Source organism: Puntigrus tetrazona, chromosome 5 (assembly GCF_018831695.1).
Source record: "Puntigrus tetrazona isolate hp1 chromosome 5, ASM1883169v1, whole genome shotgun sequence".
NCBI lineage: Eukaryota > Metazoa > Chordata > Actinopteri > Cypriniformes > Cyprinidae > Puntigrus > Puntigrus tetrazona.
This window is the reverse complement of record NC_056703.1, coordinates 165,001-180,061: the sequence shown is the minus strand read 5'-3', so window position 1 is coordinate 180,061 and position 15,061 is coordinate 165,001. Positions and strand designations below refer to the sequence as shown.

General features: G+C 35.7%; 2 protein-coding genes across 3 annotated transcripts in view; both read right to left on the bottom strand.

The window, feature by feature from the left end:
- Positions 1 to 2,763: 2,763 nt before the first annotated feature.
- LOC122345226 (serine protease FAM111A-like) lies at positions 2,764 to 8,934 on the bottom strand. The gene is made up of 5 exons (XM_043239144.1): positions 8,496 to 8,934; positions 6,048 to 6,119; positions 5,897 to 5,956; positions 5,340 to 5,402; positions 2,764 to 5,253 (listed from the first exon to the last, which is right to left on the bottom strand). The coding sequence occupies exons 2-5, from the start codon at positions 6,108 to 6,110 to the stop codon at positions 3,454 to 3,456; spliced, it is 1,986 nt and encodes a 661-aa protein (XP_043095079.1). The 5' UTR covers positions 6,111 to 6,119; positions 8,496 to 8,934; the 3' UTR covers positions 2,764 to 3,453.
- A 737-nt stretch (positions 8,935 to 9,671) lies between these two features.
- LOC122345225 (serine protease FAM111A-like) overlaps positions 9,672 to 15,061 on the bottom strand; it is a 5,539-nt gene continuing 149 nt past the window's right edge. Inside the window, exons 1-6 of one of the 2 annotated variants that reach the window (XM_043239142.1) lie at positions 15,060 to 15,061; positions 14,063 to 14,129; positions 13,861 to 13,917; positions 13,067 to 13,132; positions 12,842 to 12,898; positions 9,672 to 12,318 (exon numbers count right to left, since the gene is read on the bottom strand). The exon at positions 15,060 to 15,061 is cut by the window's right edge and continues 149 nt beyond it. In XM_043239142.1, coding sequence (XP_043095077.1) covers positions 10,522 to 12,318; positions 12,842 to 12,898; positions 13,067 to 13,132; positions 13,861 to 13,917; positions 14,063 to 14,092 — 2,007 coding nt within the window. In that variant the 5' untranslated portion in view covers positions 14,093 to 14,129; positions 15,060 to 15,061 and the 3' untranslated portion in view covers positions 9,672 to 10,521. Of the gene's footprint in view, positions 12,319 to 12,841; positions 12,899 to 13,066; positions 13,133 to 13,860; positions 13,918 to 14,062; positions 14,130 to 15,039 lie in introns of both variants that reach the window. The other variant, XM_043239143.1, reaches the window with a different exon arrangement.

The following is a 15,061-nucleotide window of genomic DNA, read 5'->3' as shown; positions in this document are numbered from 1 at the left end:
AACACACCTTTTCCAGCTAATCAAGGTCTTTAGGATCACTAGAAACCTCCACGCAGGTGTGATTTGGAGCTGTTTGGAGCTAACCTGTGCCAAGCTGAGGCCAAGTCATTGATTTAGATACTTCACCATCAAGCAATTCATAAGCAGGTGCAGTTGGATTATTATTATTATTATTTCTTTGCTTATGTTAAATTACAATTAAATTGGAATTTATATGTGGCTTGACTTATTAAAAATAGCTTATTTAGTTCAGGGATTAATTTTATACTAGCAAAAAGCAGCAAAAACATCAGAGCTTGTGCGAAAAGAGAAATGTGTAAAGCTATATATAAAATAAATAAATAGGCCCATATGCAAAATAAAGAAATAATAAATAAAAGTAGCTGCCCATATGCAGAATTTCTTCATCTTCAGGAGCCGCTTGTAGTTTAATTGTCATGTATCATTACATTTATTTGCGTTAAAGCCCCTTTTCACAACAAAATGTGTTTCCAAACTATTTTTTGTGACCTTTGAAGTATCGATATAGAATTTATTAACTTAAGTTAAACTGAAAAAAATATGTCGACACAACAAATTTTATAGATAAATGCCATTTCCATCAGTTATATTAGTGAAAAATTTTAAGCGTTAAATATTTTTCTGTAAAAAGTCCTTTGATGGAAACTGATTATTGATATGATGATCTGTGTGATCGGATCACAGATTGCATTTTAATGCAAGTAACCACAGCCAATGTGATTTTGGATGCAAGTTAGACTCATATTAGAGCATAGAGGATTTTCCCCATTTTTAGGGCCCCACATCACTATAATGACTAAATATACAGCATGCAGTATATTGATCTTGTGGATATATAGATATATACTTCTAGCAGAGTTAGTGTTGAAGGAACATAAGCCTGGACAAAAACCTGGATAAAACCTATCTATACATAATATACAGTGATAATATATATTCTGATCATTTTTAGATCATTTGTTAAGATGTATAAATGTGAATATTAAGATCCTGGTGTATGTAAACAGAGCGTGGTAATAGCTAATTGTTGTATTTGTTCATTTACAGTAACAAAATCAGATGAATATAATGATCATATTATTTATGTTTTATATTTGTTGTTTGGTTATATACAAAAATGTAATGTTAATGTTGTAACGTAATGTTGAAATGTAATGTTGTCTGTTAACATGAACGTGTTTTGAGATGTTAAAAACATCTTTATTGCTTCTAGAAATATAAGTAATGGCAAGATAAAAAGCACATTTTGATTAAAAAACAAACAAACTGGAAGAGTAAATTAGGAGGTTGAATCAAAGAATAGCTTAGTAGCTTAGTACATGTAAGATACACAAATAAAACTTCATTTTCTGAGTAAAAGAGTTTTTGTTCCACTCAAGAAGCAAGAACCATCTGAGCTCAGGCCTTTCACATGTGTTTTTATGAGATTCAAACCTGCTGAAGTCTGTGCCGTACATGGAGGGCGCTGGGGTTGAGGAGTGTGGTGCTGATGAGGAGGAGGAGGAGGAGGAGAGGGGGGTGGAGTCTGATGAAGTGGGCGTGTCTGTGGATGATGTGCTCAGAGTTCTGAGTCATGGAAATGATCGTGTCTCCTCACATCACCGCTTCCAGCCAAATCACAGGAGCAGAGATGAACTCAGAGAGGTAGAATATAACAGCTCTGCTCCAAAACTAAAAGATCCCATCAGCCAACTTCACCCCCCTTCACCCTCCTTCATTTGAACCATTTTAGTGAAACATATAAACAAAGATGAAGCATTTCTATTTAATCTGCAATCTTTAATTCGGTTTATAAAAAGCATTATAAAAAGCTTGTTTCTCAGACGAGATCATCCAGTGCGTATATGCAGTCCTAGGCACACGTCTCAATGCTGTTTCTATAGCAACTAAAGACTAAATAGTTTTCAAATATTTTGATTAGGCATTATTTTAGTTAAAATTACCATTAGTGAGTGGGATATGTCTTACAGATCCGGCCATACCATCTTGTCAATGAGTAAACGATGAAAACAGAGATGTTTGAAACCGCTTGTGAAAACCCAGCAAAAGTCTCATAATCTTATTCTGAGACAAAGAAAATGCAATAACCACAAAAAAGATGAAAATGGGACATTTGTGTTTATTGCTGTAAATGATAGATTATATCAGAGGGCTTGTGACGGTTTTCTAATTTTAATGCTGAAATTAATAACTGTATTTACACTATATTTATTTTGTGAGAAAAAAGTACCAGCGGTTTGCTTCCTAAACATCCTACTGATTTCAATCATGTCTGAGTTCACTGTAGGTGCAGAAACACCTGCTGAATCTCATATCAATCGATTCAGAATCTTATTTCCTATCATTAGAAGCTACAAATAGTCCTTAATATGCGGTGCAATGCTGGCCACGCGAGTGTCTTTTGCAACCGACATGCACAGTTACGACATCCCTTTCTACAGAACCTGATGGAAACATCCTCAAAGTATAAATGCTTCGCGTGAGTGTAAAACATAAATATGTGATCTCACACACATCAACAGAGATCAGTGGTGAGATCTTTTTGGCAAAAAAAAAAATATTGAATAAATAAAATAAAAATATACTATTTTAGTGATTAAATGATTTCATCACAAAAGATTCCAGTCAATACATTAATTCTGCTTTCAATAATACATGTCCATTTTAAACACGTTTTGTGGCATTGATTCCTTGTTTCACAAAATATATTTTTCGATAGGAAATACATCAACGCAAAAAAAATGCACTTGTCAAGCTTGAGTCTTTATTGTGATTTCATGTATGATTGTACAAATTAAGCTAGTTTTTATATTCAGTATGATTACAATTTTCCAAACCCAACAAACTGAAGATCTCAGAAACTTCTCCACATAATAAACAAACAAAACAACACACACCAACAAATATTTTTTTAATTATAGAAAGGTAAGAAAGAGATGGTACTTTAACTGAATAAATGCCTTTAACTTGACTGAATGGTTCTTCTTTAGCATTGCTGTAAAGACCTTTTTGAAGCACCTATTTTAAAGATTGTAGTATAGCGATTCTGTCAAATTAGTTAATTTGGTGTGATTCAAAGAGGATTTGATGTGGAATCTTTAACATGATTACAGCAAAAGCAAAATATGAAGAACAAAGTAACATCAGCTTAAAACGAGTAAATGTTAATTATTTGTTAGACAGTTATGTATAGGAATACCTATGCATACACATACAAGTAAAAATGTAAAGAAAATACAAGAAAGAATGATCTGTAACTGTATCTTAGTCAAAATGTTCTTTGTTCTGCTCTCTTAAAATCAACTGCAGGTGAGATACATGCCTTTACATTAATTAAAAATAAGAAAAACTTTTAAACACTCAATCATCTCTAAAGAAAAAATTAAGTGCAAAGTGAAAACCCATAATGACGTTATTGGAGCACAGATTCATTCAGTGCTCATCAGACTCTTCACCACTTTCCATCTCAACGTCGATCTGTTTCTGTTGCTCTGCAGTCAGAGGCACATTCCTACAAACCTCTAAGGCTCTAACAATATTTGTCGAACCTTTTATCTTAGCCCGTGCTCTGATGTCATCCAGGATGGGCTGCATGGAAAAGCCATATTCCATAACGCTGTAAGTTTTATCTCCTTTTGTTTTGTACTTATATCCACCAGTGTGGATGCCAATCAGATTGCAGTCTACATCAAAGACTGGAGAGCCAGAAGATCCGTGAAAGAAACAAGAGTTATACGTCATCTTGTTTTCATATGCTGAAAAGTCCCATTTCTGGGTTTCCCATGCCTCTTTCATAACGTGAATTAAATGTTCATTTTCAGATGCATGTTTCTTTGCAGCCTCCAGTTGATTCTTTTTCTCAGTGATGAAGCAGGGGTCCATTTTCTTAACCCCTTCACCTGGATGTCCCACAATACAGATCTGACCTCTGGTAGGAGGAGCATTTGGACGATAACACTCCAGTAAATTAGGATACGTTGCATTTTTATCAATGCCATCAAGCTCAAGAAGAGCATAGTCAAGATACATTCCTTTATCGTCCTTCCCACAAAAATAAGCTGCAACTTCTTGTACTATGTGTATGCTATTTATCGAATCCAGGTCTTCATAACCGAATACAGCTGTGAACTGTGCAATGTTAACTTTTGTAACATCAATAGATAATCCAATAACATGAGCATTAGTGAGGATGTATCTGTCAAAGAGCAAAAAACCAGTTCCTGCAGCAGACCCCCCCTTTCGAATCTGACACACAGAGTCAGAGAGTCTCATGAGCTTCTTCACTTTCTTCACCTCACTGAAACTCTGAACACTTTTACCATATTCTACTCTGAAGAACTCTTTGACATCAGATTTTTTCTTTAGTTTCTCTCGCTGCTTCACTTGCTCCAGTAAAACTGGAAACTGTTCACGCAGAATTCTCAGAATCTCTTCAGAATCTGTAATAGGTTTAGCGGCGTACCGTTTAGTTAAAGGATTTGTGTTTACTTCATCTTGTTTTTTTTGTTGTTCAGTGCTGATGGGATTCTGACTTGAGCCATCAGTTTCTGCCACAGCATCTGAAGCTACAGCATCACTAGGTTGAGTGCTGACAGAAGTCAAATCCTCTTGACTGTCTGACTGATTCTGACAGTCACTGACAACTACTACCTGGAATTCCTTTCTGTTAAGATCCTCTGTTACAGGATTTGACAATTCATGATGTGAATCACTAAACTCAGACAGCGCGCAGTGTTTCTGGAAAATTATTTCGTTGAATCGCCCATCGCGTCTAAGAGCTTTTTTTATTTTCTCTCCTTTGAATGCATATACACAGACATATTGTACTCTGTTCCTCAGGGCTTTGCTCTTCAGTAAGTGGAGCACTTTCTGTCCTCCTTCTTTTTTAACCAAAAAGGAGACTAATTTTTCAAGATTTCTTGAGGAGAGTCTTGCAGTTGTTCCATTTGTAGAACTATTATGATACTTTTTGATGAAGTCGATCTCCAAGATCTCATCAGATTCAATAAGACAGCAGGGAAAATCAGCCTTCACAGCTGCTTTATTAGAACCTTCTTTAAACCTTTGGATGAGTATTTCTTTCTGCTCATTATTTATTTTGTCTTTTTGTCGCCTGAACATTTGGCTTGTGTTAAGAGCCTCAAACACAGTCATTGAAGTTTTACATGACGCTGAAAATGTCTTTGATTTAATAAAACAATACTTGATAGTATGTGTCTCTGCTTCTGCTTCCTGTTAAAATTAGAGGGAAAACATGTACACAAACATTCAAATTAATTCCATTGATGTAATTTGTAATCAGATGTTACGTGATCTACCTGCTGCAGATCTTCTGAAGGTCTGTCTTCAACTTCTTTCTTAATTGAACAATCCATTGTTTTCTTAAGAAAATGTCAACAGTGATGTTAATACAGGCTTAACACTGTCTACAGCTTTTCATCATGTTTTAAATCATTACAAGAACAAATGATTTCAGTCTTAGTGCTTTTCACACCCAGCATGAAGCAGCACAAACTAATGCTCTATTAAACAAATATGGAATTTAAATGATCTCTATTGGTGACAACAGAACACGTACCCTGGAAAACACACCCGTTTAGTCTCTTTGCATTTAGTTTTTTGCTGTTTTTCCTGTTCTTACTGATCATTAGTTTCCATTTATTTCTCATTAGTTTTCACCTATCAGTAGTTACAGTTAAATAACTCAATCTGCATTTAAGCACTTGTTGTTTTGTGTCTGGTCCCGTCTTTAGTTTTGGTTGTGACTTATGTGTTACTTCATGTGATTCTGAGTTAGAATATCACACTTTAATCATTAATCTATGTCAGAGTGTGTTTCATTACAGCCACTATTTGCTGACAATCACAATCTTACCTGGATATTTTCACCATCTTTTGATGACTCCCCAGATTCACTGTCTGTGGCAGTCTTTTTCTGAAAGAGTGAGACAACATTACCACTGGAAATAAGTTTAAATCTAATGAAGTGGCTAAGCAAAGAAGGGTAAGAAAAATATGTGACTTACAACACTCGAAAAGAATCTCGAAATTTCAGCCTGCTTCAGTTTTTTGGGTGATTTTTTAGACATGTTTTATATCTACGAACAGAACAAACAATGGTGATCTGAGCTTTACGGCGAAAGACTAAAAAAGGTGAGACTATTAAGTTACAGTTTTACCATAAACTATAAGTAGTCCAATTCTGTTTTTACTTTTCTGCCGAAAATTGTAATAAATTAATTGTTCGTGTTAGCTTCTTCGTACTCTTAATATTTGTTTTGGGAAGTCTTAAATTCACTATGAGACAAAACAAATGAGATAAAATAAAAGGTTCTAACGATTTGGTTCCCATCCTTTTTTTTTGCCCCCAAGACCCCCTATAAGGAAATATTCCAGAGCCCCCACACAAGACCTTTTGACCTTGTAGTAAATTCCTATAGCAAAAAGTATTGGAGTAAAAGTGCGCTTAATATAGATTTTTTTATTTTTTTAATTACCTTACATGAAGTGTGCAACATAGCTCTAAGTGAATGTAAACATCCTGCAAAGATTGAAATCTGAAAGTGCACCGTTTATAAAGTTATTGTCTCTGAATCGTTGAAAAGTCGTTTTTAAAACTGGTGTTAAGCCTTTTCATGTCATTGTCAGTATGAAACATTAGCATATTGCTCTTTTTCAAATTTCAAACCGATCACGCAAAAGGAAGGTTTGGAAAAAAAATTTAATAAATATGCATTTACTCTTATCTATAAAGACAATTAACATGTTTTTTGACCTTGCATGCAGGTCAACCAGTTGTTTGGGACTCCCATCCCATAACCAAAGCACTTAAAGTGGTTCCACTTTGATTACAAGCTAATGAACTTTTAGTGCTATTTAGCATGATTTTAGAGGATACTTTGTTGTAATAATTTAAAACGTGTACATATTTTGTTTTTACATAAAATAGGTAAATCGGGAGAGAATTACTGTATGATGATTGAACTTACAAAAAGACATTTAGCATTTCATGTATGGCTTCTGAGAGAGCTGCATGAACTTGCGGTGTCATATGCAGAAGCCTGGTTTAAGGTTGTGTAGTGTAAACTTGGCTGTCAGTGATGAAAAGGTCACCGGTTGCCTTGGCGACTGGATCATGTATGTAGCAGAGAACCGTCAAACTGTTTTGTGTGTGTGTGTGTGTCTAATTGGAAATTTTTAATTCACCTCATTCTCTTAAAATAAACAGCCCTAGCCTACTTTCCTTATTAATTATTATTTCAATTTGATCAGTTCCTCAATTCTAACCTAAATTGTGCTTAGGTTTTCTTTAAAATGAGAAAAAAAAAATCTCTTGGTTTAAAATGTTCTCAATATTATCTACAATTAATTTCTTTAATAGGCTAAAATATACATACAATTTTGAATAACAGTGGTGTATTCAGTTGGAATTCAATGTTTAACGAAAAAAAAGTTTAATTTTGAAAAACTGACAAGCTTTTTAATCGAATAAGCTATACGATTCTCACTAATACATATTTAACAATAGCATTTGTTACAAATTTTGTAAGCTTTAAATAATCTAACTTTTAGATTTTTAGTATACATTACATTTATTTGTTATCCTGTCACTCAGCTTCCTTTTAAGTCTGTTTTAAGCCACAGTGATTTCAGTTACATCCACTTCCTGCTGGCAGCTGCTGATTTCCTTTAACATCTTTAGATCTGTTGTTGACAACACAGAGATGCATTTAAGGTCTTACTTCTATTTTCTGCCAAAATAATAATTAATGCTTTTTAATGATGTTTAGCTATAGACAAATTTCGTGAGGAGCGCATGCTGACAATTAACCCAGCTGGCTTCTCGTTTCCTAATCACGCAATTATCCAAACAGAGCAAGAGAAGCCTACTATAAATTCACACAAACCCGATATCTCGTTCATAGTGCGGTGGTGTGGATGGGGCAACATCAAACTTCCTCAGTATGAAAGGGGACTAACACTCAAATCTCACCCCGACTACGCCACTATGGGAATTTCACCCAAAGTATTGAAATAAACCACCTAAAACAGTCACAGATTCGTACCACCAGTCAGAGAATTGGATCATAAAACACTTGTTTTATTGACAAATCTTGGGTAAAACAGGACTTAAATGGTCTTGAAGGTTGTTTGGGCCTACACAAGACACTTCTAAATTCTGATCAAAACTGAAAACAAATAATGAAAATCAATTCACAAGATGAAGATACACGGAAAACCCCCCAATTTTTTTTTTTTTTTAAATCTGGAAACAGGACAGCACTGCCACAGTTGATGAAAGCAAAAAGGCGACTGCAGTGCAGTTTATGAACCGTTACTAAACCTAAGAGCAAGAATGAAATTTGTAAAATTTACCGTTACTACAATTAATTATATGTAAGTGCGATCTCGTCAGATATATATATATAAAATGACAATAATTGTTTAAAATGAAAATAACAAATAACAATTACCTGATTGTTCCTGGTTTCTGTACACTTCTTTCACTTCAGTGGTGTCCTCTTTTCTGCTCTTCTCTACGAAGATCTGATTTCCTGTTTTTCAGTCCACGCCCAGTTAAGATCATTTGAAGTACAAGAATGTATGCTGAAACCCTTCTGAAGACAGGTTCATATTCTTTAGTCTGAGTATATTCTGAGTCATTTGGGGTCTTCTGGGTGATAAAATCCCTTGTTCAAGTATTTAATAGATCTTCAGCCATATAAAAATAATTCTCAACATGAAGATCAACTGACTAACCTTCTTTGAACTAGAGACCTGCAATCCCGCGGGAGTACCGCGGGTCTCGCGGGACCCGACGCACCCCAGTGCGGCGCGGGACGAAATTTGATATGTGAACGCGGGTGCGGGCGGTAAGGTCCTCGTGTGTGCGGGTTGCGGGAGAATAAAATTATTTGCGGGACTCCCGCAAAATGGAAATATCTTGAAATTAAACAGTTAAAAACTAATAAAATATTATTTATCTGCTGCACAAAAGCAACACGAACAACTCAAAATAACGTAAATTCTCACGTGGTTCTTGCGAGGAACAAAGACCATAGACCCACACCGAGGCAAAATGTCTGAAGAGCATGACACAGGTGGAGCGCTTAGTGCTACAGATATTAGTTCATTATTAAAGAAAGGAACATACAGAACTACAAAGCCAAACAAAGGGAAATCCGATATTTGGAAATGTTTTTCTATAGTATGTGACGGTATGGAAAGCACCTTCCCTTTGCGAGCTGCGACAAATGCAGCAAAATACTCGCATACAGCAGCCACAAGTCTGGAACTTCAGGTCTGAAGCGTCATGTGTGCAGTTTTAATGTTTACATGCGGGCGGGAGCGGGACAAAACTTGAATATTGCGGGCGGGAGCGGGAAAAAAATAATCTATATTGTTGCGGGAGCGGGACTGAAAAATCTGTCCCGCGCAGGTCTCTACTTTGAACTACAGCTGCCAGCATAGTGTTCAAAGGGACAGCTTGTTTTATTTATTGTGTTGATCTTTTAGAGGTGAGATAAGCAGCAGCATGTATGATTGTAGTGTATACATTTTATGAAAAACCAACAATCTGTATTAGTTGATATATTGTGTTTACAACCTGGAAGGTCTTTGTTCTGTTAGAGTCAAGAACGTGGCCGAGCTACTTCAAGCATGATCATTTAATAAAAGCAAAAATACAGATAAAGTGACAATTAAAAAAATATATATATTAAAAAGACATACAGAGTATATGTGCAGCTGTAGGCCTATTACTAAAGTGGCAGAAAGTACAAATGTGAATACAGCAAAAATATTTAAGAGCATTTATTGTGAGCATCCTGCAGGGGGCTGATAGTTTATAGTCTTTTTAGTTTATAGCAGATGATTACAGATAGCCTGGGATTACACAAGATTTGTATTTTAAAGAAATCCAGTTCAAAGAGAGCATAGTTTGCATTTGGGTTATGAAATGCGAACGATGCGACAATCAGAAATCCCACGCTCACACACACTGTAATGCAATGCTGATTTTGTTAACGTTAATAATTTGAGAATAAAATATAACAATAAAAACCCCATTTAAAAAAAGCAGAATATAAATTATCCTTTGGAAATATACAGACACAATAATGCTGTCTGATCTAACAGAGATCATGATGTAGGGTGTTTTCTCCATGACATTAAACATAGAATGTATATGTTACACGAGAACCGGATTAACAGTTAAATGAAAAAAATAAATCATTACCAACCATAAAAAGGAATGAGACATTCACCTAAATACAGATTTTATATGTTATTGAATGAAACTTTGTTGAATTTCACTGAATATTTTAATATCTGAAAGTTTTGCATTTCAAACAAATACACTAGTCAACATCTGAAGAAGATCAAAACCTTTAAATCAAAGTTTTACCAAAACCAAAATGTGTTTTTGTCTTAATGACAGCTTTGATCCACTTCATATGTTGACTACTGTAGATGGATGTTGCCTCAATCGGTACTCTCCCATTATTCATGTTCATCTTCTTGATTTTGTGGAGCTTCTTCCATGTCCACATCATCATCTTTCAAGCTAGGATTTAAAGTTTCATATTCAGAAAGTAATTTTAAGATGTCAGATCCCCCACTTTTCTTAGCCTGTGCGATGATACTTTCGAGGATGGGCTGCATGGAATACGAGTATTCCATAATGCTCCTAGTTTTACAGTTTTCTCCTTTGTACGCATATCCACCGGTGTGAACGCCAACCAGATAACAGTCTTCATCAAAAACTGGAGAGCCAGAAGATCCATGAAAGAAACAAGAGTTATACATGAACTGGTTGTCATGCGTTTCCCATTTCTCTGCCAAAGACTGTTGTGTCATCACATGAATGAAGTTGACATTCTCAGAGATGTGTTTATGCGCAGCCTCTTGTAGGTGCTCTTTCCCAATGATGAAGCAGGGGTCCATTTTTTTGACCCCTTCACCTGGATGTCCCACAATGCAGATCCCACCACGGTTAGGAGGGGGGGCATGAGTGTATCGACTGAGCAGTCCAGGACAGTCAGCGATTTCATCTACGTCTTTCAATTCAAGAAGAGCAAAGTCAAGATACCTGTCCATGTTGATCTTTCCATGATAGTATGCTGCAACATGTTCCTTAACCGGGATATACTTGGCCTCCTTTGCGTCCAAATCCTCATAACCAAATACTGCAGTGAAGGTCTTTGAAAGCTTCCTGGTGAAAGGGTCAAATTCTCCAATAACATGAGCATTGGTGAGGATAAATCGGTCAAAGAGTAAGAAGCCGGTTCCTCTGGGGGACCCCTCCACTCGAATCTGACACACAGAGTCGGAGAGTCTCATGAGCTGCTTCACTTTCTTCACCTCAGAGAAACTCTGAACGCTTTTATCATATTCTGCTCTGAAGAACTTCAGGGTATCAGATTTGTTCTTCAGGTTCTCTCGCTGCTTTAATGTCTCCAGTAAGTCTTTGAACTGAGCACGCAGAATTGCTAGAATCTCTTCAGAGTCTGGAATTATTTTCGGAGAATTAGTTGAGGCGTTGTTGGATTTCATTGTGTTTTTCTTTTGTTTTGTCTCTTCTTGTTCAGTGTTGATGGGATGCTGGTTAGGTTGAGCGTTTTCTTTTACATCAGCAGCTGAAGCTTCCTCCATTTCAATACTGTCATCACTGAAGACCTCCTCTAGGCTATCTGGCTGGTTGTTGTTACTCCTAACAATGATCTCAAAATGCTTTCCATCAAGATGCTCTACAGTGTGTGACATATCATGGATGGTTTTGTCCCTAAACTCAGAAAGTACACAGTGTTTCTCAAATATGGCATTGGTGAATCGTCCGTCACGACGCAAAGCAACCTTTAGTTTGTCTTCTTTAAATGCGTACACGCAAACATCTTCAACCTTCGTCCTCAGCTCATTGTTTTTCATTAAGTATCTCACCTTCTTCCCTCCTTTTGTTTTAATGTAAAAGATTACAAAGTGTTTTGGTTCACTGGATAATGAAAGTCTTTTAGCTGTTTTCTTTAAAGGAACATTTCCACTATTTTTGATGAAGGTTATATCTAAGAGCTCATTTCTTCCAATGAGACAGCAGGGGAAATCGGTCTTCACAGCTGCTCTAGGAACTGCTCCTTCACGTCTCTGGATCACTATTTCTTTCCCTTTGTTGTCTTTTTTAATCTTTCTGAAATTCTTGTTCGTATTAAGAGCATCAAGCACCGTCTTGGATGTATCACACACCACTGCATGAGTCTCAGATTTGTAGCAGAAATTAAAAGTGTTGCTTTGCCCTTCAGCACTCTGTTGAATTCAGAAGAAGAGTAATACACAAAGCGTTTTTAAAAACGTTGAATAAATTTATACAAGTCAATGATTGGTGTATACTTTCATTTTAAAGTCTTTAATGTAGGGATGTTATTCATGAAGTGGAACAGACTGGAGTATAAGAGGTGCAACTATTAGTAATTTTAGGTGAAACTGTTCAGTGTTCAGATTTAAATAAATTATCAGAAATTTTAAAGAGATCACTGTTTGTTGAGAAAACTTTTATAATAAAATATGACAATATACAGATCTAATGCACAATAGTTAAGTAGCATACCCAGCAGTGTTATTTTAGTATCAATCATATTAGTTTTTATTTTAAAATAGATTTTTTTTTATTTTATGATATATTTACAGTAACTGTTGTGTTTTTGTAGTTTTAAGTGTGTACTCTTATTTAAAATAGTACTTAAAGATGAGAACTGTGAACTAAAATAAGCTTTAATTATTTTAGATTTTAATTGAGATGCCTCACCTCGCTTATTAAAAAGTCTCATACCTGTTGCAGATGGCTTTTTGATTGTCCGTCCTTTGTACAGAAAATGTTTGTTCTTTCCTGAGTGAATGAATATGAAATGTTGACAAATGTACATGGTTTTACCATCACTTTGTAAATGGCAATATGGATATTCAAAGCAGCTAACAAGTCTTCCTAGTAAAGATTGGTAGAAAAATAGCACTTTTAGCACCCATAAATGATTTATTCAGTGACATGTCAACATACCTTTAATGGATCACGGTCATTATTACCAGGCCCCTTTTTGTTTTTCTTGCTTGTATGATTTCCTTCCTGAAACAGTGGCAATAGCAATATTAATAGCTGCAGTCTGTAACATTTTTCTGTTCAAAATGCATATAATAAGAAAGTACACCATGCATCTATTCTTGTCCTGATTTACCACGATACACCTATAACACTTGTTTAATTCAGACTACCGTACTTTAGACTGGTTCTGGAAGGTACTGCTGCAGAGCAGCCCAGTACCGGAGAGTTTTTGCAGATTTAACCTATTTAAGCTTCAACAATGGCTGCTATCCACAAACATTACCAAGCTTGGAAGAGCCAGGATAAAACAAAAAGACTCTGAAACTTAACAAATAAATGTCATATACACCTACCATGTAAAACATGCTGCAATTTTTAGATAAACAAACTATTCCTTTAATATTACTAATTAAATACACTTGTCAAAAACAACACTTTTGCACTGAAAAATTTGTTTTGCATTTTTACGCTTAAGTAAACAAAAGAAAATGTTGCACTCAAAGATTCTCAGTTTCTGTAACATTCTGTAACATGGTAGAAAGGCAGGTCATCCTTACTAAATTAAAAAGTCTTTCAAAGCTAGTTTATGGCTTTAAACATGTATGCAACACCAAATGCAGAGGGGGAAAAATAGCATTTGCCATTATTATTGTAATAATTATATTTTGGTCTGATTCTCGCACAGGCTTCATAGGACTGTGAATTTAAGTGTTTATAGCTGAATCATTACTATTGAAATACCATGGCCTTACCTGGGCATTGTCAGCAGTTTGTGACGCCCTTGTCGTGTCACTGTCAGGCTGCCTTTTCTGAAATAGACAATCTTCACTATAACCAACAACACTAAGGCTAAACGATTCAATACAATGTTCAACATAAGCCACTGTAATAAATTTTACTAATATTTTTATAGATAATATAATCCATGTTTTTTAATGTTCTGCATTTTCTCACCTTAAAGTATTTCAAAATGCTATTATTCATTTTCTTTAATGGCGATGCAGGATCAGGAGTGATGTTTCTGTAAAGAGGACAAATTATATTATATGCTGATGACGAAATGCGCTCTAGCCTTTACAGAAATGTTACACTTAAATATCAGCTCAGGGTTACTATTTCTTTTCAATGTTTAAAAGAAACAATAATTAAATTAAAACAATTACAAGGGCTTCCCAAACATGTCCTGAACATTTTGTGTGGCTGTATCCTAAATCGTCCCCTATACCCTCAGGTAGAGCATTTTTATTTTAAATGGTGTCCACTGCAGACGTCCTCGAGCGCAATCATTTAATCCCACAATGCTCCGCGGTGCGAGTGTCGCGCGCCAAAATAAATTCCGCGTTTTGCCATAAAATGAAGCCGGCAGCTGAATCCTCCATCTATTCGTTATTGCAAAGAATGGCAAGTATTATTAAATTATTTGACATGTTTGTACATCATTTGTGCGACAAAATTCAGATAAATCATATTATTACTGGAGCTACGGTTTCAAATGATTATGAAGCAGCAAGCATACTATGCAAAAGCGGCACTCTGTCCGATTTCACTCGTTTTCATTGACTCCAAGTGAACTCCAGGAAAGGTTTGGGAAGCGTTCCGTGATTAAACGAGCATTTAATTGCGCACACATTAATTGTAGTCCTCATTAATGCAAGCTGCTCAGCTGTGAATTAACTGAAGCACGTATTCACTAAAAGTCAACCAATGATATTTTCCTCGTCAGCAAACACATAAATCACGTAGTCAGCTTTTAGATGAAGGAAAAAGGCATTAATGCGCCTCACAACGTACACGAACACCGAACGAAAGCCATTCGTTCACGAACAAAACAACAACGCTGTTCTGAACCATTTAATGGGGTTGTTTTTACCACATCTGATGTTTAAACACGGCAGCGTAAGTTTACTTTTCTTATATACATACATACGTACATTGTGTGTTGAAATGTTACCT

What these genes read in the sequence shown, in the direction of transcription:
- LOC122345226 (XM_043239144.1), bottom strand. Translation starts at nt 6,110, where the DNA reads ATGTCTAAAAAATCACCCAAAAAACTGAAGCAGGCTGAAATTTCGAGA. An exon ending in AAGATGGTGAAAATATCCAG is followed by an intron (nt 5,403 to 5,896) that starts GTAAGATTGTGA and finishes CATTTTCTTAAG; the next exon opens with AAAACAATGGATTGTTCAAT. An exon ending in CTTCAGAAGATCTGCAGCAG is followed by an intron (nt 5,254 to 5,339) that starts GTAGATCACGTA and finishes TAATTTTAACAG; the next exon opens with GAAGCAGAAGCAGAGACACA.